This window comes from Polyodon spathula, chromosome 26, assembly GCF_017654505.1.
Source record: "Polyodon spathula isolate WHYD16114869_AA chromosome 26, ASM1765450v1, whole genome shotgun sequence".
In the NCBI taxonomy this organism is placed as follows: domain Eukaryota; kingdom Metazoa; phylum Chordata; class Actinopteri; order Acipenseriformes; family Polyodontidae; genus Polyodon; species Polyodon spathula.
In genome coordinates, this window is record NC_054559.1 from 12,531,700 (window position 1) to 12,554,883 (window position 23,184).

At 42.3% G+C, this 23,184-nt stretch overlaps 1 protein-coding gene across 2 annotated transcripts in view; it reads right to left on the reverse strand.

The window, feature by feature from the left end:
• Positions 1-23,184, reverse strand: part of LOC121300595 (xylosyltransferase 1-like) — a 45,550-nt gene that overhangs the window by 9,738 nt on the left and 12,628 nt on the right. For both annotated transcript variants that reach the window (XM_041229201.1, XM_041229199.1), the window contains exons 2-7: positions 9,099-9,690; positions 5,520-5,692; positions 4,984-5,186; positions 2,350-2,430; positions 1,122-1,338; positions 396-572 (exon numbers count right to left, since the gene is read on the reverse strand). In XM_041229201.1, coding sequence (XP_041085135.1) covers positions 396-572; positions 1,122-1,338; positions 2,350-2,430; positions 4,984-5,186; positions 5,520-5,692; positions 9,099-9,690 — 1,443 coding nt within the window. The remainder of the gene's footprint in view (positions 1-395; positions 573-1,121; positions 1,339-2,349; positions 2,431-4,983; positions 5,187-5,519; positions 5,693-9,098; positions 9,691-23,184) is intronic.

Genomic DNA, 23,184 nt, shown 5'->3' on the forward strand with positions numbered 1-23,184 from the left:
TCAAACAACTTAAGTTTTCATCTAGTTTTGAACAGCCCAAAAGAATGAGATGGATGGATCTGCTCCAGTATTTTCTAATATATTGCTCTGCCACTCTAAAACCCTGGTCGGGATGAAGAACTGGTGCAACAAGATTACCTAGCATCAGGTATGGAAACTGCCAGACAGCAGAACTGTAGATGTCTGTGGATCACTCCCAGTCCTTGTGCCACGCACAGTAAGCTTTTTTTTGTTTTGATTTCTAGTGTACTGCAAGACTGGGACTCAAAGCTACTTTAATGCATTTCATTTGTCAGGCTGCACTAACAGAAAGGACTGGGCTGCAGCACTGAAAGACTCTGGATGCCTGTGTAGCCACCACTCTCTTGCAGGAGGTGCCTCCTGGCCTCACTCACCTGGAAGCGATGGAAGTCTGCAGGTTTGAAGTCGTTGGGAGAGCAGCCGCACCAGTCCACGATGTGCTTATACTGGCACTTGCAACCCAGCTTGCGGTTCCAGTTGGTGATGCGCAGGTTGTTGTCCACCATGCTCTCACAGTGAGGACTGTTCTCCAGCACCGTGTGGAAGAAGGACTGGAGGGGGGAAGGAAGAAAAAGGGTGTGATCCCCATTATAGACAGCCTGAAAAGGGTCTATTGAAGTTGATCTGTGTATATAAATGGCATGTGTCGTGTTTCTATTATGTACGCAGAAGATTTGACAACACAGAAAATTCCCTTTGAAGATAACGATGCATTATGTTTGACCACCAGGTGTCACCAATTCATTAGCACTGATTTGAGGAACACAACTTTTTTCATATTCATGGTGGATAATGTTACATTGCCGAAGTGGCAGGAATTCACATGGGATTCCAAATCTTCTCTCCGCTTGAACTCCAAGGAAGGAATCCTCAAATAAGCCCCCAAAAATTCATTGACTAACTTGCATCCACAGACCATTTCAACACTTTCATTTCAGCGGAATTAAATGATTGTTTATCCTTTATACTGAAAAATAAGAAATTGTATTACACCTTGACTGACTTTTAGTAGAACACAACCGTGTTCTGATTCTTTAACTGCAGTTCCTCTTTTGAATGCACGGTTTGATCAATGAGCTGGCAGGTGACGGCGCTCGTACCTCGGCGGGGAGCAGAGTGTAGGAGTAGAAGCGCTTCATGTTGGTCACCAGGTCATCCTGGGAGTTGATGACGTAGTTCACAAACTTCCTGTTGAGCAGGAACCAGTCAGAGCCGCCGTCTACGGTGATGCCCTCCGGAATCTTGCGGTCCCCGAGTCGCCACATGTGGGTGTCACACTCGAAGAAGAGACGATCCAGCCCCTGCTTCCGGATAAACCTGTGAGATGGAGGGAGACAGCACATTGAAACAAGAAACAATGACCTGATTGGGGCTACATTCTCAAGCTATAAAAACAGGAAAAAATAAAAAATTCTTTACACTTCCAAACAGAATATCAACTACTCGCTAGCCCCAAAATAAATGCTAGAGTTGTTTTTTTTTCCGATTTGGTGTCTTTACTGGGTGAGTTTTTAATATCTAATCAAACTGTGCTAATGACATTGAGGCAGTCTTCATAACTTTATCAGCTAGTTTCACAAACCCCGATTAGCACTAATGTTAATTTAGGGAAGATGATCTATGACCAGTTAATCTGGACTTTGTGAAACTAGCCGCAAATTAACATCTATATTTTTATTCATAAAGGATTTTTTCTGGAGGCGACTGCTTGATAAAGAACCTGTTTCCAGGACGGAAGTCAGCCAAAATTTATTTTGCTGATCAAGTTATAGTTTGAAGTCTCACAAGCAAAAGCAGACCGGCTAGCATGCCTTGTTTATCAAATTATTAATTGGCACATTTGCTAACCTGGGAAATTAATTTACAGCAATTTCCTGGACACAACAGCACAAGGCATACATCAACCCAAACAAGGTCATCTTATTAAATCTAAGTGATTTATGGCATAATTAAAAGAATACAAATTCTTGTATTAATTCACTTAGGAATAAATGCTATAATAAAGCAAAGCAATTCCTTATTAATGTGAATAAGCTAATTTACAAACAAACTCCAGCCTCTTTTCCCACTGTGAGCAGGGTGTAAGTGAGGACGAAGAATGTCGGCCAACACCTAAGTTACTGGTAGGTTAATTAACATCTCTGTAGTAATCTGATTAAAGCTCAGAGACTCAGTAAGCTAAATAAAGAATAATTGTAAAACTGCCTGCTACACAACAGAGAAGGGTGTGGTGAAAACAGGTCATGTGGCCTAGTGGTTAAAGCACAGGGACTGGAAGGCAGTGTGGCCTAGTGGTTAGAGCACAGGGACTGGGAGGCAGTTTCTTACCTAGCATTGTCTCTGCCATGTGACTTGAGGAAATTCATGTCCCTATACTTGGAAAGGAAGGTCACTAGCTGATCATTTGTCCTGCAATAGACAAGGAAGAGGAGAAAAGAAAGAAACGTGAGACTGGTTTTGAAGCAAACCACACCCCACACCCCCCCCACACACACATGGGTGATTCAGTATTTAAGTCACCCAATGAATGATCTAAACTGATGAACTTTGTAACATACACGGACCAGATTAATTCATACCTGCAGTAGTGAAGTGAGTGTAAAGTTTGCATCCATTTACTCTTGCAGACAATATCAGTTAAATTAGTATATTCCTTTAAAAAACAAAAATAGAGAAATTTGGCTTCTGCATTGGGCCCTCGTGTTTAAACGAGATCTGCCATCCAAATACTGACCGAGCCAAGCTCTCCTTAGCTTTTGAAATCTTACCAGATCATAATTCTCAGTGGTACCGAATAGGCTGAACATTGCAATCATGAAATTCTCATTATGAGCTAAAGTGTGATTGTGTTCTCAGAGGCAGGGAAGAGTGGTCACCACTATGGACTCAGGACCTATACTTAAAATCAGTCAGTATGGCTTCTGGGGGACACTTCTCCAGGCCACATTCACCAACAGAGCCAGCAACAGCAATCTACACACCATTATAAACCATGAAGGTCCTCTCAGCCAGTTAGAATGACACTTGACTGGGCTTTCACCTCCCTGCCCTGGGCCACATTTACCAGTTTTACTTAGCCCACTTCTGCTTGATTGGTGCACAGTGATAACTGATCCTTTCCAACACTATTAGGGACTAATCTGTCACCTGAAAGCCCCCCAGTCCCAGCCATAGGCGCCACTCCTCTCACTGACCTGTGTGTGCTGCAAATCAATTTTAAGGACACTGGCTTACAGGCTTTCTCAGTAATGTGTCATATTACAGAACGGGCAGGTACAAGCTGAACTGTAGCTTTGAAACATCAATCCAAATATACTGTATTTGACTAGGAACGTACAAAGAACAGTGGAGTAGATCCTGTGGTCAGTGGCCCACATCAGGCTGGAAATTCACCCATCAGGTTGTATCCCTGCAGAAGCTGGGGTTTCTGGACCCCCTAACTATACAGTGTGCTTTGAGGAAGCACAGAGAAGTTCCAGTCTCCAGCTATTTCTATACATTTGACAGTAGTTTTTGTTTTACTGTTGACCATGTGTCAAGTTTAAATCCCAATCAAGGACGTGCAGTTGCAACTTTTGGCCACTGGTGGCAACATGTGCTATGAAAAAAGAAAATCCTGTCTGATAAATACCAAACAGTGGACCCTGTATAGCAAAGTATGTGCATCCAATCAGTAATGGGGTAGCAGGAGTTGCATCTCCTGAAGAGGGGATCGACATGCAGTCTCTGTGTCCACCGGCAGTCTGGTTGTTCAGTACCGTCTGTAAAAGCAGCTACTTTAAAAAAGGAATGGAGGAATAGCAAGACTCAAAACTGCCAAGAGTCCCCTCTTCATTGACAGAGTGAGTGTGTAACCGATTGTCTGCCAGCGACCCTGGGCAGCCCTGTGCAGCTCTCATAGCAATTCATGCAGAAGCATGGATATTATCTGGGAATTAGAGAGGAAATTATGGATGCCGCTCCCTCCCTTCCCTTCAGAGAAACAAGACAGTGGGATTAATAACCAAGTGCACACCAGGGGGACCACAAAGACATAAAGCAAACTCCCTCTGAGAGGAAAGTCCAGTCTCTCTCTCTCTCTCTCTCTCTCTCTCTCTCTCTCTCTCTCTCTCTCTCTCTCTCTCTCTCTGTCTCTCACGTACGAGTGGTTGCTGACTAGGTGAGGCACCCACGCATACTCAGTCCTACTGTAAATGAGTAAACCTAAGATATATTTGCATCCTCCCACATAGATTTACTATTCTGAACTCTGCATGGTTATGCATCACCACAACCAAAAAAGTCTGCTGAATTATGTCTGCATTAAAAAGTTGTATTTATTACCAGGAACTTGTACTCATACTTTTAGTACTGATAACAGCAGTGTATCTGATATGAGACAAACATGCACGTAACAATATGCCTCATTTCCGGACTGTAGGGGGAGCACCCCCCCCCCCCCCCCCCCACCCCTTTCTGTTTGTCCGTCCCTCCCCGTTGCTCTTTCTCTCAGCGGCGAGTGTGCGGTCGTGTAAAATGCCTGCTGTCAGCCATTTCTCACAATATGCTTAAAATGCAAATGTTCTGGAATGAAGGTGAAGATAGTTCCTTCCCCCTTTCTAAATACTTTCCATGCACTCATCACTTCCTGTCTGAGCTAGTCTCTTCAGACTTAGCAGCGAGAACAGAAACTAGTCTGCATCGGCCCTGTGTCCCACACACACACACCAACGCACCTACACACATATGAGAAAGGTAATGGAACATTGAGCTCCACTATTAGCCTTCCACATTATAATTCTGTGATACCAATTACCAAAATGTGATCCTAATTTTGACCTTTAAAATCAGCAATGTTCTTGAGTTTTTAAATTTCTCTGAAATGATTTCAAGTGCCCCACCAGTACGTACGCCCCAGTAAAAACCTTTCCTTTTCCCTTGTCACTGAGGAGAAGTCCCAATTCCAGACCCCCACCCCCTCACCTGATGGGGTAGTCGGCCGCACTCAGGTTGATGAAGAAGTCCCAGCTCCAGTCGCTCATGTCCAGCAGGTCCTTCATGCTCTGTAGGTACATGGTCAGCAGACTGGCTCCTCCCCAGATGGTGGACTTGCGCCAGGGAGTGACCCGCACGTTGGGGTAGTGACTGGCCATCGCCACTACCTGTCTGTGGAGATAGTTTGAGCGCTGCAGAGAAGGGAGAAAGAGAGAGACGGGTTGATCAACGCCTAACCACAGACCCCCACTGTTCATTATATTGTATACTCTACAGGTTTAAAAAGCTAAGCAAACCTTGTGGATCCTCTACCAGCTTGGTTAAGGAGCTGCTGTAAGAGAGGTCCAGGATCTCTGTGTACCTATCTGGATATGTTATGCCATGTACTTGTTAAATGAGAGCATTACACCTGTGTGCAATATATTGACTCAGTGTGATACATATTGAGTTCAAGTGCAATATTCTGTATCATTGAGATTCTTGTTTTATTTCAGTTGAAGCAGTGCTGGTGGCGCAGTGTTTACCTGGTCCACGTGGATGTAATAGTAGTGGTCAGCGTGGTAGATGGCCTTGAACAACCTCTGCAGCTGGCGGGAGGCCCGGCCGTGCACCACCAGGACAAAGGCGATCCTCACTGGGTTTGGGGGCAGGGGCTCCACGGATTCCTCATCCCACTGCAGGTTCACATTCGCCTTACCTGGGGAACAGGAGAGTGAGTGAGGGGCTGACACATGGGTGAGTCAGAGACGGAGCTAGGGCAAGGTGGAAGCAGTGAAGGAGCACTGGAGAGCAAAAGCAGGCAAGGGCAGAGAGGGTGTACGTATGTGACGGGGTGGAGAGTGGTAGTGAGACAGTGTTAAGAGGAGGAAGAATACAGTGCAGCCAGGACTACCGCTCATTATACCTTAAAACACAGCAGCACTGGTATTCTTGCTTTACAATGTATTTATTCATCAGATAGGCAAAACCCATGCAAGCCTACAGCCCATATATCCTGCTGCACTGCAGTGTATGGCCTCATAGTGTATTCAGTAGCTGGGGCTGGAATATACAACAGAATATTATTTTTTATTTATAGGAAGTCATCATGCTGTGTTTAATCAAAAAGAGATGCATTACCCCTCATAGCAATGGGCTAATTTCCATGGGTCGTAGGCACATACCATAAATATTAATACAAAATGAGTAAGCCATTAAAAGCATATTAAAGTGCATCATTAACATTATTCAAGTAGTACAAGGCAAGTAAACCAAACCAGATACCACAGCGCAGGCAGAAAAAACATTTAATGCTCTCTGATTTACTAAACTGACAAAATCTGTTTATAATTAGAAATGGTTGGGGTGAAAAAAAAAAGAAAAAGAAATAAAACAGAGTGATTATTGCCTCAGGAAAGCCAAAGTGTTGGCTACAGGGAAGCTGGCTTGCAAACTTTACAGCCGACTCCTGTGAAAAAACAACATCAGCAGTGCACAGAGTGGTCATGAAATGTTCAAATCAGTCTTCCTCTGACCCGCTCCAGCCTCTTTGTGGTTTCAGTGCTGTCTCTCATTACAAACACTTGTCATTGGCGTTTTATATATTTAAAAACGTCTCTGTAACTCGCCATCACTGGGTGTTGTGGGACTGTTCTGAAAGCAATCACAAAAGCAGATTAACTTAAATGAGGCGCAATGTATTAGCCCTGCGCACTTGTAGGGTAAGGACATCCTTCAGCATTCACCCCCCCCCAATAAAAAAGGAAGTGCTGTGCCTTTTTTTCTAGTTGTTGCTTGTGTAATTAAAGAAAATATTTTTATTTTAAGGAAACAGATTATCTTTACTGAGCTCCAACTGAGGGGGAAGGCTTTAACAAATCGGCCACATTGTGACTTCTTCCTTTGTGAGTCTAAATGTGGGAAGCTGTGGGAAGCCACAGCCCTGTGTGTGCGCATCGTAAATCTGCAGGCAGACGGCTTTAGAAAGACAAAGATTTGCAGCAATTACTGGGATAATATAGAGTGCTATTTTCAACCTAAATGTTGTTATTTTTAGCCTAAAGTAAAAGCTCTCTTACAATGACTTCCACGCTCAAGCAAAGCTGTATTAGAAGTGGTCCCACTGTATTTGGTAAAACTATCAATTTCGTGACCCAGCACAGCCCTGCCCAGCCCAGCCCAGCCCTGCCCAGCTGCAGTTACCGCTCCCTGGCTTCCCTTCTCATTAGAATCAGTTTGGTTCCTTGAAAGAGAGCTATTTCTGAAATGTCACACAACCAGCATTTAGTTCTTGATCAGATTCCACAAATGTCATCAGACCTCCATACTCTGCATCAAAGGGAGGTTACCTCAAATATCAATGACAATGGTAATGCTCCTACTCAAGTATTCTACGCAACAGTCCTCAACACAACCTTTTTAACAGCATTCGGGTGAAATCCACAGTATCAATGCACAGCAATACAACAAGATGACAATGAAATCCGCAGCTTGAGAATAGGATGACAAGACACCCCCCAACAAAGCCTGTCTCACAAGCTTACTCTGCTGAAATAAGGTCACGTTTGCAGACAAGACAAACACACAAAGGGAGCTCCGTGAAATACAGATCTCTTGCCGGCTGTCTATGCATTCTTAGTGTCAGCCTGAGAAACTGGCTATAATTATAAGGAGATGTCTTCAACAGAAAATATGTCCCAGGGAATGCAATTAAAACTGGCGAGGCTGACAGCTTTGTAAAGATTACCCATGGCGTGCATAAGATTAGTCGCTCAGGAGCTGGGCAGAATTGTTTGTGAGTGTCTCTGTATATGCATGGCCATGACATTTATATTGGGTGAGCACAAACACACGCAGCCTTTATGAAAAACACACACGCACACACACACATGCACACACACACACACAGAGGAGCCACCATTCTGTTAAATCAGTATGTACTTACAGATTAAAAACACCTTCTTCTAATGAACAGTTTATGGTTATTTAAGTGTAATAGCTTAGATTAGCTCAGCTTCTTCCTGCTGCAGACTTGGCATCTTCTATACTGAATATATCATTGCAAGCTCAGAAAGAGGCTGTGGATTTGTTCAGGAACTTTGCCAGTTGACCTAAGGACAGCTGTCAATCGATTCACGAGTCCTCTGGTTGAAATCTAGGTGTTCTCTCTGATCCTGAGCACTCTTGACAAGCACATTGTGCCTGTCACTGATACTGCATGAACCACCCATAACCGCAGCATCTCCAGGGTACAACCGGGCTTAGAGTGCAGGTGAAGCACAGGCCCGTGTCTTCGGCTCTACTCCTGAATTAATTTAAGCCTGAAGACATTCCTAAATCCTCTATTTCCAAATGACAGCATGTCTATACTCTAGCAGTGAAGATCCTCTTCCAAATACCCTTTCAAAGGGACTGCATGCAGAGGGTTGACAGCATTTGCTTTTTAACATAAAAGTAAACTTTTACATAGGCCTAATTGCAGATGTAGAAAATGGACATTAAGATACGAGAATTTGCTGAACAGAGGATTCATCTTAAGAATTGGACAATAACAGGTTAAGTCCGAGAACGCTACGCTTTTCTTCTACTAAGACAATCAGAGCAGCACCAACACCAGTCTGCTGCCTCCAATCTCATTACTCTTTGCTAAGGGCACGACCGTGACTTGAAGTCAGTGCGACTCCTCCACACACACACACACACACACACACACACACACACACACACACACACACACACACACACACACACACCATTAAAAATGCATGATCCTCAATGTTAATCATTCAACTCTGTATGAGACAGCTTAAAATGGCGTGAATTTGACGATATAGTTACGAGTTAGTAAAGCCTGTCACAAGTGTTTCATTAATGTCATTTTTTTTTTTTTTTTTCTGCTGAATTCAGCAAAAATTATAAGCTATGAATCGACACACTTGAAAACCTAAAAGGAGCCACATTAATACATTTAGAATGGAAACTACATTCTACTAAGCATTACAACTCTCGGTTCTCTGGTCGGCAGCACATCACTGCTCCTTATCAATAATCCCTAATCAAAACAAACAAAAATAAATAAGTAAAAGTGCTTAAAAACCCATAAAGTTAAAGCTGCAAACACTCACCTTCTAAAGGACAGAAGCGGGTGACTTTCTCGGGCATGAGCAGCCTCTCTTTGTGCTGGCAGTAAACCTCTGCGATGCGCTGGCGACACTCCTTGGTCTTGGCACGGGACAGGGCGGAGATGGCTTCCTTGCCGCTGATCTCGCACTTGGGCGGCTGGTCGTATTTGATTTGGGGCGAGGCGTCGGCTCTGTCCGCTCCCTTCTTGCCTTGATGCTGCCGCAGCTGCTGGTGATGCGGGCGAGAGATGTGACTGGGGCTCGGCTGCAGCTTGGCTGTCCTGTGGCTCGTCTGAACCCCGGGGTTGGTCTTGCTGTGGTTCCGATCCGGCAGGATCACTGCCGCTTTGGTCTCCCCATACTGGATTACCTCATTGGAGTTCCTACCCAGGATCAGGGCGTTCTCTTTCCAGCGCTCCTCCGCCTGTGTTTTCTCTTGAAGCCGCTCCTTGTGCTTGCTAAGTGCCTGCTTCTGTGGCTGGGAGCGCGCTTCGAAGTTGCTGTTATCGATGGTCTCAAAATCCTTGGGCACCGAGTTTTCGTTGTTGCTGTCCACTCGCACTTTCTCCTTAGGCCGGTGAGAGTAATAGCCATCCTGAAGATAGAAAACAAATAAATGTAATGTAATAGATGCATTATTGAACGAATATTCCTACTTTAGTACACTTGTTTCTGCAGATGCTTATTAAAAAGGAAGTTGCCATAGAAGCTTACCACCCCCCCGGTCTGGTCTCACAGTTACACAGTAGTGAGCTTGAAGAGGAGAGGAAGCTATAGCAGATACTGAACAAGCCGATTTCTAATCCAGTATTGTGGACAGAAGGGTGAACTACAGACATGTGCTCTAAAACAGACCACAAGGAGTTACACTGAGATGATTGCAGACCACACAATTGGTATTCTTGGTTAGCGTTTTCAGATTGCAAATTGCATGGTCCAATAACATTTTCAAGGAGTTGATGGTTGGCTTTCAGTAAGCATAGCCCGGCAGTGGTTGGGCTGCAGGTTGAAATATTTCATATTTTGAATCATGGTTAATTTATAACTTGGAGCCCTAGCAGCTCTTTAATCTCCTGTCTGTTCTGTGTTCTGCAGAGACAGAAAAAGGGGCTTTTAAGAGGAAATTACAGTGCAGGGAATTAATAGCATGAGAATCCATTGGAAGTGGAGCGGCTGCCAGCATAGTATGGATTGATCCAGTGTGGGGATTCATCTTGCAGCCTGCGCTGGGATCGGAACTGTGCGCTTACGGTTGCAGCTCCATGGTTTTTCTCCAAACTGTGCCTCTTGCGAGACCTAGAAAGCCTCGCAATCAGTCACTGGAACGGGGGTGTCCTCCACTTTACTTTATGTTTGACTTGTTCTCCCCCTCCCCCTTCTTTCTCACCCCCACAAGGTTAAAGCTGGATATTTTTCACAGAGATACGGTCTGATTTTCAGTTAGGTCGTACAGGGCAAGATATGATAAATTGCCCAACTGTTAATACATTTTTAAGATTTAAAAAAAAACAAAAAACAAAACAAAAAAAGTTGAGTTAGTGATTCATGATAGCTGTGCAATAAATATTTAAAATCAAAAGAGGAAGGACTGGGAGCAGAGCAGAGCAGCATAAAACAAAGCAACTAAATCCTACGGATTCTGGTTTAAATCCCAATTCAGCCCCAGTTCCTTGTCAGTGAGTGGGTCCGTGCTGAGAGAATAAAAGAACCATTCACTACCATATGCCCCCTCAAGGGGGAGCAGTTTACTTTGGCCCGTTTCCCAGGATTCCATTTGCTGTCATCCTGTCTAACACTTGATTTGAAGATTACTTCAGGTCAGCTGGACGTCAAAGTGGAAGAGGGATGTCAGGCTCTCACACGTTCTGTCTAGGAGTAGGACGCACCACTAACCTAGGTTCAACTGGCTTATTTTCCCCAGAGAAGCAACGTGTGGCACAGTAGCTCTCTCTAACAATCACCCAGGTTCGAGAGCTCCATTTCCTATCCACCCCTACAGTTTTTGCAAAAGGATGGTGGGTTAAAAACAAACACAGTGAACGGAGAGCCAAGGAGGTATCTGAAGTATCACTATATAGTCGTGCTGTGCATATTAATGAGCACTAATTAAAAAGTGCAATACAAGCAGTATTATCTCTGATCCCCAATGCCAAGGTACTGTAACAATGCTACAGTTTTTTTTTTTATAAAAAGCCTGGTGAGTTTCTGGCACTCGCAGCACATTAAAAGCTGCTTGGCAGAGCTGTACTGAAGCGCAGCCAAAGCAAGCAGATGCAGACAGAGGAACAGATGTGAAAGCTGTTTGGATCTCCCATATGACCATTTTCACTGCTTTCTATGAATATTTGTTTTTTTAAATGCACACTAAAGGCAAGTTTACACGTTTTGTTCCTTGTAGGAGGTTAACCATACTGTACAGTGCCTCCTGGCGTGGGCTGCAGTATCTGTGAAGTACCAGGAACTAACTATCCAGCTCCTACCAACATGCTATCTGAGGTAGAGCTTATTCATGTTTGCATTTCTGGACATAATTTGTGGTATTAAATACATTTTTCAGCTCTGTTGACCGTCAAAAGCTTGAATGGACGGTTTCTTTTGAGCGTCTGAAGGTCATGCGGGTATATTTACTTTGTCTTATTCTAGACCATCACAACAATGATTTGATAATGATGTGAGTTTACTAGTACGCTTCCTTCAGTAGTCATTCCTCCAGGTGCATCCAGAGCATTCCCTCACCAAAGGCAATTCAACCTGATTAGAGAGCCTTCTCAACACTCGTCATTGTAGCTGAATGTAAGAGAGCTAATCTGCTCCCAGTTACACACACAGGGATACACAACATCCAACACAGCACTGAACAACAACTACAACTTCCAACCAATGGTGGTGTGGGTTAATCCAGTCTAACAGAACTACTGTACTTGTTTGTGAGAGCAATGATGTGTCAGTAAAGATTTGTGTTGACTTGTGTTTTATCCATAAAAACTCGGGTAAACTATATGTCTTAATCATTGTGATGAACAAGTTCAACTGTTTTCGATTTATGAGACTGAGAACGTGTCTAGATGGTGGGTGAAAATGAGTTCAGTTGGTACTGTATGTCTATATGGTTACTATACTCTGTGTGTTTATGGGTGTTTGTCTGTCCGCCCCAGAATGTGACAACATATTCCCATGCAGTATCAGGCTCCTGTTTAAAGCATAGCTTCAGAGCCTATATTTTGACACCTTATAAGAAGAAAATCTGACAAATTGACTCATATTAAAATCTAGCAACAAGCACACCGCTTTGTCATTGTGTTGGTTTGTCTGCCATAATGGCAGTGCTAAATGCTAAGGCAATACATTACCACGATTGATTCAATCGCTGCCATCTAGAACATGAGAATTGCAAGGTCACAAGAAGTGGGTGCCACTTGAGAATCAAAAAGATTTCCTCTCCCCACTGCCTAGAGAACAGACAAACCACAGGAGCGGCACAACCACAAACAAAAATACTCAAATTAGACTCCCCCACCACATTATTACTCAAATTAGTCCCCCACCATCCCTGCCTGCCTGCCTTTAACCTAAATATTGCACACAAGCAAACACAAAATACAGTTTCAGCTCTCCACGGGCTGCATAAGTTTACTGTGTTAATGTAGTTCTCTATAAACATGGGCTGTACAGCACTTAGACCAGCTGCTGTCCATTCACTGTGTTGCAAATGCGTGTTATGGTTTGGTTACTAATACCGAATGCCCTGCTGTACAGCTTGAATTCCAGTCTCTGGTCTTTTCTACTGTTATATTATCACTAACTGGTAGCAGATGATATGTTTTGTCAACCTACTTCAAGCGTAACCCCAAGGCCACACTCCCTCCCAGTCTCTCAGCTCTCACCACTCTTGAAGAACACTGACAGACAGCATCTCCTAGTCACTGTGCTCTATCCGCTAGTTACACTGCCTCCCAGTCCATAAGCAGCTTTAACCAATAGACCATGCTTTCCAGTCCCTAATCTTTAACATCTATGCCACAATGCCTCCCTCCCTCACAGCTCTATCTATAAGGAAAGGAGGGCAGTATTGGGCATTAATAAACTATGCAAGTCACACTCAGGCTTCAGTATGTGGAGTTTGTCTGAGAAAAATGAGGTGTTTCTGGCAGCAGTGAATGGGCTGCCTCGTTAGGTATGCGAGACGGACTCTCTCGGCTTGGCTTCTCACTGCTCCAGTGAAAGGGAGCTGTCTGTATGAGCCCTGGCCCCCCTGCTCTCCCAGACATCTCCTTCCTTCCTCTCCTCTTGCCGCCGTGGCTCAGCTCAGCTCAAGAATGACACTCCCAGGGCAACACAAGAACCCCACTGGGAGGAGAACCTATTTATTAAAACCATTGAGACGAAGTCATCTGGACAGGGAGGGAAGTCAGATTTATTAATTTTTTTGTTGTCGTGGTCTTGATTTAAATATTTAGCTTCTTTCTCTCGCAATAAAATACGCCAGCTAGATTACATGTTGGGCATCCAGACCTGTCCATTTTTTTGTACCCCCAAAATCTTAGCAATTTCATATTTTAGTTTATCTCTTTCATTGCTGTTCATACTGAAGTTCTGTTTAGGAACCTCACACCATCTTCCACACAATGCACAACCAAGATCAACTAACACTAACTTAACATCATTCCTGAACACTGCCATTTGAGTAGTACACACCTAGGTCACAAGACTGCAAACTTTAAAACTTTCTTTATAAAACATCGCACCAGGATTTACTTGTTTTCTGTAAACACTGTTGATTGTTGATTCCCACAATGCTATAGTTAACACCTTTCATTTATCACCCGAGCAAGCCACGTGCAGTGGTAGTTAAGCCAACAGATTTGTTGCTACAACAGCCATAAATGTTTGGATTTATTACTGCATTTCAGATTCACTAAATAGGCTAGTATCATACTTTCCAAAGTAAAACCCAAACACACTTCTAAAAGGACATTACTGTACTAGAAGGATTGCACACTCACACATGCTCCCAAAGTATAAATGTACTTACTGTACTAAACACTAGCCTTATAAAATTTTCCCATGGTAAAAGCATAGCAAAATGTCACAGAGCAGAGTGAAAGCATAGGCAAGCATTGTAAAGAACAGTGAGGTATGGTAAAGCATGTTAAAAAAACATGGCAGACCAGGGTAAACTATGGTGAATAGTCAAAGTGCAAAAATACAGTGGAAAACTAAATTACTTAAAAAACTGAACAATACAATAATGTGTACACCGTTTATGTTACAACTATGCTGTACTGCACTGTAGAATATTTTGATACGCTTAATCGTCAGTACAGAGTTAAAACACAAAGACAAGCAGAATAACATTTTGGTTTATATTTCATCTGTATCGTTGCTTATAAATGTTTACCACTGTATTTTTGCAGTATTACCATGCTTTTCCCATAGTTATACTATGCGTTTACCATAGTTTACCCTGGTTTGCCATGTTTATTAACATGCTTTACCATACCTTGCTATTCTCTACAATGCTTATCTATGCCCTTGCTTTCACTGTGCTCTATTTCACTTTGCTGTGAGCTTACTTTGAGAAATAGTCAAAATCTTCTTTTACCTCAAGATTTTATGATTGGATACTAATATTAATACAGTATGGGTTAATTGGACATAACGTATTTCCAGTACACAGGTCATGTGAAAATGGTTTCATTAGAGAAGTTACAAGAAGTGTTTTCTCCCATTATTTTAATCAACATGTTTATAGTACAAATGGATTGTATAATGCACTTTATTTAAATACCAAGTATCTATAAAGAATGTGCTATTTTTAGGCGTTTATTTTTAATAACCTGTATATCCAGCCATTATAGTACAGTGGTTCAGAAGAGCCATTCCAGTGCCATTAAATATTCAGGTACTGTTCAATGTTTAATGCAAGCTTTTTATAGTACAGTTAGAGAATGCTGAAAATAATTTCAAATGAAGTACTTTAAGGTTTGAGAAACATATCACGTGTTTGACACAGTACAGTATTTGTCAGTGCATTGAAATATCCATTACAAAAAAGTTTGTCTTTGTAACAGTGAATTGGGATTTTTTGATGAACTTGTTAAGAAGAGGTAGGAAAAAAACATTTTTTGTAAACTCATAAAAATTCAAGCAATGTGGAATTGTGATAACAGCAGTCTTTAATTAACTCCTATTTTTGGTTTGTTAAACGCACTGGGTCATGCGGCTGGATTTCCCTTTCTTTGGAAATGATTTAGTGTTTTACTTTCCTGGTGACTATGTTGCTTTCTGGTCTGGAGTACTTATCTTGATCTGGAGAAGACTGCTCCTGTAATTATGTGGTCAATGTGATTTTATGTTGCTATACTCTGTTGTACTGAAGGGCTGTGTAACTGGGTGTATTACATCCACACCCAGATCTGTGTAAATATAGGTTTTTCATCATGGAATTGTCACTTTATTGCATGCTGTTCATAAAACAGGACTGTGATATTTGCTAAAAGATGCATATTGAATTGTGACTGTTTTCTCATGCATTTATTTATTTATTTATTTATACATTTCCATGAAAATCAAAAGGCATTTGAGAAAGATGTTTCTTTTAAGTTACTTCATAGACCATCACAGCATGAGATTTCTATCAACTTCATGCAACAAGCAAAGAACTCTTTTGAAACAAGGTACCAGTACATTCAACCACTTCCATGCATCACAACAGAACACAGAATCAATCCTCACAGCCAAAATGACATTGGCCTGCCACAATCTCCATCACATTCTTTCAGGCTTAAAAAAAAAGGACAAGATTTTCTCTTGCCACAGAGGAAGGGAATTCTAGAACAGGACCAAGGGTAGATTCGATCATTAGATCTCATTATTGGCAGCCTTTGGCATGCATCCAGCAAGGTGCTCACTCTTCCAGTAAGTGTGGCAAAGATTCTGATAGAATTCCAGGACTTGGTGTGACTGTGCTGCTCAGTGCCTGATCTCACCGGACAGAGGTGACAACAACAACAGGAATTAACAGCATTCCGATTGACCTGGGATTGACTGTTACTGGAGGTTAAACTGAGGACTTCAACCCATTTACTGGTATTCAATAGGCTTAGCCAATGCTGGGTATGCTGAAGTCTTAGCATATTGGACAAGTCCAACACAACAGCTTGCCACATATATAAACAGCTATTTAAAAATGATACCGGACATATCCCTGATTCTCCGTCACGAGCGTGTGTCCTGAGCCAACACTACAGTTAAAGTGTTCATCTGGTCCAGGGGTTAAATGTGGTTGTACTACGCAGGCTAGCATAAAGGGATATATCCGGTATTATACTTTGTTCCTACAGGAGTCCAACTGTTAAGTGACAAGACTTGTGAACTTGTTAACAAAGGGTCAAATAACAGTATGAGAAGCAGTGTGTGGATTCATGGTTAGATCAACATAGATTATTATCAGTTTAGGCACTGGTTGACTGAAATACGCTACCAGCACCACACACACACACACACACACACACACACACACACACACACACAGTAAATTTCCCAGATCACCACTAGAACGTCAAGCTTTGGGGGACAAAAACGAACAAGGACAAAGCAGAACGACCTATATAAATAACAAAACAGGCAGGAGTTTGTCAACATCAATTCTAGTCAACGGTCGAATCCAATGATATCTGACTGCACCACACAAACATGCCCTGATAAACCATCCTGAAGTCATGAAGACAAGAACCTCCGAATCAAATGTGGATTTAGCACAATAGGCCTGTAGATTTTCAACGGTTTTAAAGAGACCAACCTATCAGAGGCAGACAATAAATGTAGGATGATACACTGAATATATGGAAATGACCTTTTCCGAGGTAGTACTGAAAATAATTGGCATAATCTGATCAAACAGATCTTCCAAGAAGTGCAAGTCTGAATTCGATCGCTCATTTGAAGGGATCCAATCAGTAGTCTCCGAAACGTATATTCTCACTTTGCTGGGATACGTCAATTTCTCCTCTGAACAGGATGACGCAACATAGTTGTATGCAAAATGAGTTGAAATGTCGATGAGGAAAGTGATTACGCCATCAAATAATATAAGTCATGCATTCAGCAACAGAAAAAAAATAGGTAATGGCTTTTACAAAGAAATCCTGCAGCAGTTAAAAGTTTGGTGTGACATTATAAAGTGTACGTTATTTTTTTTTTATACTTTAAAAAGAAAACAAAAGTATAGTAACCCACATCTGGGTTACAGCCAGCCTTCACTCAATACAGAGCGGATCAGCTTTCTCCACGATTGCATCCCATGAAATCCGATCAGTCTTCAACGTATTAATCACAGCTGTCAGGATCAACGTCACCAGGTGGAGCTGGGAGATTGTCTGGCTTATTGGAATCATCTGCAGCCAACTGCGCACAATGGGGAGCAGACGTTTCAGTAGGAAATCTGACTCATGCAAACACAACCACCACGCAGCCTTCCCTACCCACTCTGCCAGCAGCAATGTAGATGCACAGCAGCCACAGTCGTGCTGCTGTTTGAGATCAATGTTTCAATGACACTTATACTGCAATCTAACAATAAACGGATTAATTAGCTTTTTATATGAGAAGCTGGGCTGCAGTGTAGTGGAAATGGGTAGTAGTTTGAGTGCTGCGCTACACTTTATATTAAAATTGCCAGGTATTGCAAAGTATGACAGACTAATGCTGCAGTACAGTCAGGGTGGGACAAATCACCCTGAGGAGACATGTATATTTTGCACACACATTGCTTTTGCATGCTTTGTTATCATATAATGGGTGTTTTTTTTTTTATTATATTTACATTGTGGGAGGGAAACTATATACAATTGATGTGCCAGAAAACTCCATAATATTCCAGGGAACTATATTCTGTGCATAAAATGCCAGTGAGTGAAGTACATACATAAAATGCCAGGAAATAGAAATATATTAATGAAATGCCAGGGAAGATAACTATATAAAAAATGAAGTGAACACGTTTCTGTCGTAGACAAGCTGGCTAAAATGCTCTCATTCTCATGAAGTGGGCACCAGATGTGGATTTTCCAAATCCAATCAGTTTCTTTCACAATTTTATTTAAAGGCAAGAAAAACATTTTGAGAATTTATTTTTAATTTCCCGTGCTGTCTAAGCTGATCAACTGAGCAAGTCAGGGAAACTCAATGGCCTGTAGTGCTGTAGAACTCCTGCAAACACAGAGAATGTTTTAAAGTTATTTTAACCCCCCCTATAACCCACATTGTGCCATAAGGCAGCACAGACACCTCAACACTCTTTTTGTCCCATGTTGTTAGGGTGAGGGGAATCTATTTGCTTTTAAAGGTTTTTTTTTGTTTATTCATTTTCTTTAAGTTCTGTCTCTTCCTAACCGCAGACAAAGCAGAATTAATTTGAAATTATAATTTCCGCTGTCCTACCCTAACTTGACTGTCTGGTGCGCGTCACTATGGAAACAAGAAAAGGGGGCTGGTTCCACGAAAGGATTGGCTCTGCGAGATCAACAGGGTGGTACTGATTCTGACAGCTAAGCAGAAAGCCTTTATTACAGAACCGAAGTTCTGTTGTATATACTGTGAAAGCTTTGTCACCAAAGTGGTGACTTTATGGCAAAATCTACTGGCCATATTATAATTGAGGGTCATATTTGGCAATACTGAGCATCATAGCATCAGGAGATGGACAGTGTTATTCCCAGACAACCCCTAGCAGTCTCCTGCCAGCTGTACTGGAAGGCAGACATTAAAGGGTTGACCAACAAAAAGGGAATATCTTGGCTCACTGTGCTTCAGCACAAAAGTAACGATGGATTTTCATGCTGGCCAAGTGCCTCCTTGTTAAAGCAAAGCTCTTATGAGACCAAGTAGATTTTCTTAAGAAACCACAGGAAAAAGTCGATTCCAGCCATGTCAGCCCCTCCAAAGCCACACGGATGCTCGTGGATTAACTCCAGGCCTGCTCTTTGCTGTGCTCTGTAATCCTGCCCAGTACAGCTCAGCTGCTGAAATGGACATCAGACCCAATTCTTGTCTCACTGCTCACTCCCTGGCACAGACAGCTGGGATTGTGCTTGCCAATCTACACGGTGGGGGCAGTGAGGTAGCTCTACCATCCATCTGATCCCTTAGCCCTCAACCAACAGCCAACTAAGAGTTATGAAACATCCGCAGGAGAGCAATGGGGCTTAGAAGATCGATCAACTTCTCAGAAAAGCTTGTCTTTTTTTTTAGTGGTCGGCAAATATTTTTCATGTTTTCTCCCCAATTTAGTAATGTCCAGTTATTTTGAGGCTCAGCCCACCGCTACCACCCCTGCGCTGACTCGGGAGGGGCGAAGACGAACACACGCTGTCCTCTGAAGCGTATGCCGTCAGCTGCCTGCTTCTTTACACACTGCAGACTCACCAAGCAGCCACCCAGAGCTGTAGCGTCGGAGGAAAACGCAGCCCTGGGCAGTTTACAGGCAAGCCTGCAGGCGCCCGGGAGCCCGAAAAACTTATGTCTTAAGGTTCAGGGCCGTCACCTGTCTCCAGAAGCACATCAAATGGACCAAAAGGTCAAATCTGGTCTGCGTTTCTTCCTTGACTCAAGCATGGCTTTATTTCATCTTCACTTTTCAACTGTGTTGGGCCAATCTGAGGGTTCCAGCACAGCTCAATCTGAGTGGTGCCACTAATCCCAGGTCTGTTTCAGGTCTGTTTGAGTACTAATTTCCTAGGTGGCCACTAAAAACAAGGTAGGGCCTGGGAGCAACGCTGTCAGATATCTTTCTTTAGCCCTGTAATTTCTTCTTAACAAGCTGCGAATGGGTGACAGCAGAAAGTTTCAGTATGGAAAATTCGCCTCACTGAGGAGACTTCAAACGCAGCTCCTGCTGCTTTGCACTGTAATTAAGAGCTGTCGATGAAACAGTGCGTGAGTGCCAAGACCCTGGGTACCCAACATTCTCCTTAGAAAATGGTACCGCACTATTCTCTCTACCGCTAAAAAAAATAAATAATGTGTCTGAGCTGCAGAACAGTTGGCATGGCTTGCGTAACCACGCTGACAGACAAATGTGCCGGATTTGGCAGAAACACTCAAACACTGCTCTCCGCGTGAGGAAAAGGGTTCAGCCTTTATAACACGTTCCATTTTAAACACCTGGAAAGTTTATGTATTTATGTATTGATTTATGGGATGGTCCCAGTGAGATTATCCTGTTCTCCCACGAACATCTGTCAAAACAACAAAGACATGGATGGTAGAAATTTTCTGGTAGAAATATCAGATGCTGCAGTACATGTACGGCTGTGGTAGAACTAAGTACTGGCCAATGCCAGCGTAGTGGTTACTGTACTGTTGGAGGTGGCATCCATCTTTTGTATTCAAGCTTAACACCTAGTTTGGGTGGAAGTCAAATGTTCTACAGTGGCGAGGGTGTCTTGTCCTTTGACCTTTGTTGTATATTCATGCAGGATGGTTATTCGCTCATATATGCCATCTATCCTGGGGGAACTGCCTAATCATTCCACATGCAGGAACTGGAAAAATCACACATTGTGGATAGTTTCATTCAATAGAAAGCTTTTAATTCCTAGAAAGTAGACGTTCCCTCTCAGCACATGCTTTGCTTTACAGCTTGTCTCTGATTTATTATTATTAATTAGACATTCAGCGGACACTTTAATCCAAAGCAATTTACAGAGACTAGTGTCACAACAGGACCTTGTTTGTTTTACGTCTCACCTGAAGGACGGAGCACAAGGAGGTTAAGTGGCTTGCTCAGGGTCACACACAGCAAGCCAGTGACTGGGCAGGGATTAGAACCAGGGACCTCCTGGTACCAAACCCTTTTCTTTAACCATTGGATCACCAAGCCTGGGTAGATCCAGACAGTCTTCTCTCGAGTGCTGCTGTATTCTTTATCCATCTAGATTTATTTATACACAGTTCTGTGCATCTATTTCTCTTCATAAAAACACACCTGCTTTAGCCACAAATAAATCAATGTTCTACCCAGCACTGCTGCACAGGAACCCATGCCTGGGAGCTAAGAGGTGTTGGGGGCTCAGAGAGTAAACACAACTTTTAATTCCACCTTTCTTCGGTAGGGTAGCCTGTGCTAAATAGGCAAGAGGATCCTTTACAATGCAATTAGATTATACTCAGGTTAACCAATCACATTCCTCGTGTTTTACACCTATTCTATCACAGGCATAACCTAATGGTGCATCCTGAACTGTCCTCTTTGTTATTTTTGCTCATATCCATGCAAAATGAGTTCATTACTTCTTAACAAAGCCAAACACCCAATCAGATATAGAGAAAAACACCTCATCAGTAAGCAAATTAAATCTGCCTAGCAACACAAATCTGGAGGAGAAGACTTATTTGGTTTAAAAAAAGTCAGAAAAACAACACTTTAGAAAACCAACTGGGCTATAAAATACTGAAAAACTAAGTGAAAGCTATAAAATATAAAATGGAAAAAAATAATTGCCTCACAAAATATGCTGGCATGTTGCGTAACTGGACAGTAACTCACTGCACGGGGGGGCCAGGCTGACTGCCACATACAGTACTGTTTATACAACTTTTACAAACAAGACAGGGGACCTTTTTAAAAAGGACGGTACAGCATTTCAAACAATGGAAAACAAATACAATACAGTCAGGTATGTAACTGGAAATAGTTCTCCAATAGTACTGGGTCTCAGAGAGGTCAGTTTTAGGACCTTTGACCTCTACTAGGGTCAGAAAAAATGAAGCTACTGGAAGGAGCTGGACTCGTCCTGGAGGTGGGGTTTCTTTTGTGAGCAGGGTCAGATCAATACCTCTCGTTATTCATTAATGACTGCATAATCTGAGGCCCACACATGCTCAATTACACACACACACACACATTGCGAAACTTCTAGCCTGCAGTACATATGACCATGGCTTCTAATCAGGGTCTTTCAAGTCACTATCAGTAAATTACCACACAGTTTTAATTATTATTTTTTTGCCCGAGAGAAAGAAAGTTCTTGAAAGTAAATTCAGATAAATTGGATTGAATTAAATACTGCTTCACCCACCTTACATTTACTGCAGGAGTTGGAAAGAGTGTGGGGGAACTGCAATAGTTATAGGAATTACAATTTGGGCTGCACAAAAACATGGGAATATGTGGGGAAAATGTTACCGAAAGTAATAAAGGGTAGACGATTAGAGACCGCACAGATCAAACCACTATTCAAGCACCGACAATTGTGAATCGACAGTGTTTAATCAGATCCTACCTGTTCCCTCGAGTAAAAAATTGTCTGCTCAGAAAATGTTTCCTGTATGCATAATTCTGTCATTCATTCAGGAACTGGATTGTCATGCTTTCTACTGATCATTGTGTTATGTATTTATTTTATAATTAGCAGTTTACAAAACTGGTGTTGGGTAATACTCTAACAGCAGTTGGCTTTTGGTCTGAGAAATGTATCTTTTTCTTTTATACAGTAAGCAACACAGCATAAATCCATTCAGTTTTATGGGTGTATGGAGACTATCCAAGCAACTGTGGTTTGCCTGCTGGAAATGGTAACAGCAGAAAGAAAATGAAACCCGAGACATGAGCTTCAGCAGCAATTCAACTGGAAAAATCTAGGCACTAATCTCTATAATAACAACGGAAACTATCACTAATATTTTAATGTATATACTGTATTGTACTGGACAGAGACTGACTTATATATAAACCAGAGATGGTTTGGGGCTGTACTGGTTAGTTACTCCCTCTAGGAGCATGCAGTTAAAAGACCCATTCATCCAATTTCTTAAAACAACAAATCACAGTTTTTTTTTTTTTTTTTTTTTTTTTTTACAGCCAAGGAAACTGCAGCATGGTGCCGGCTTTTCCTGTATTAGATACACACGCTAAACAGGAAAGCAATGTGATCAGACTTCTTTTCCAGCAGCAAAACCTGGTTTGTTTTATTTCTTTATTGTCAAAAAAAAGCAGTGTCTTTTTAGAAATTTAATCTAGCCACTGAGCTACTCAAACCCACAACCTTCCACACTGCAGCCCAACTCCATACTGAGCTGCTCAAACACA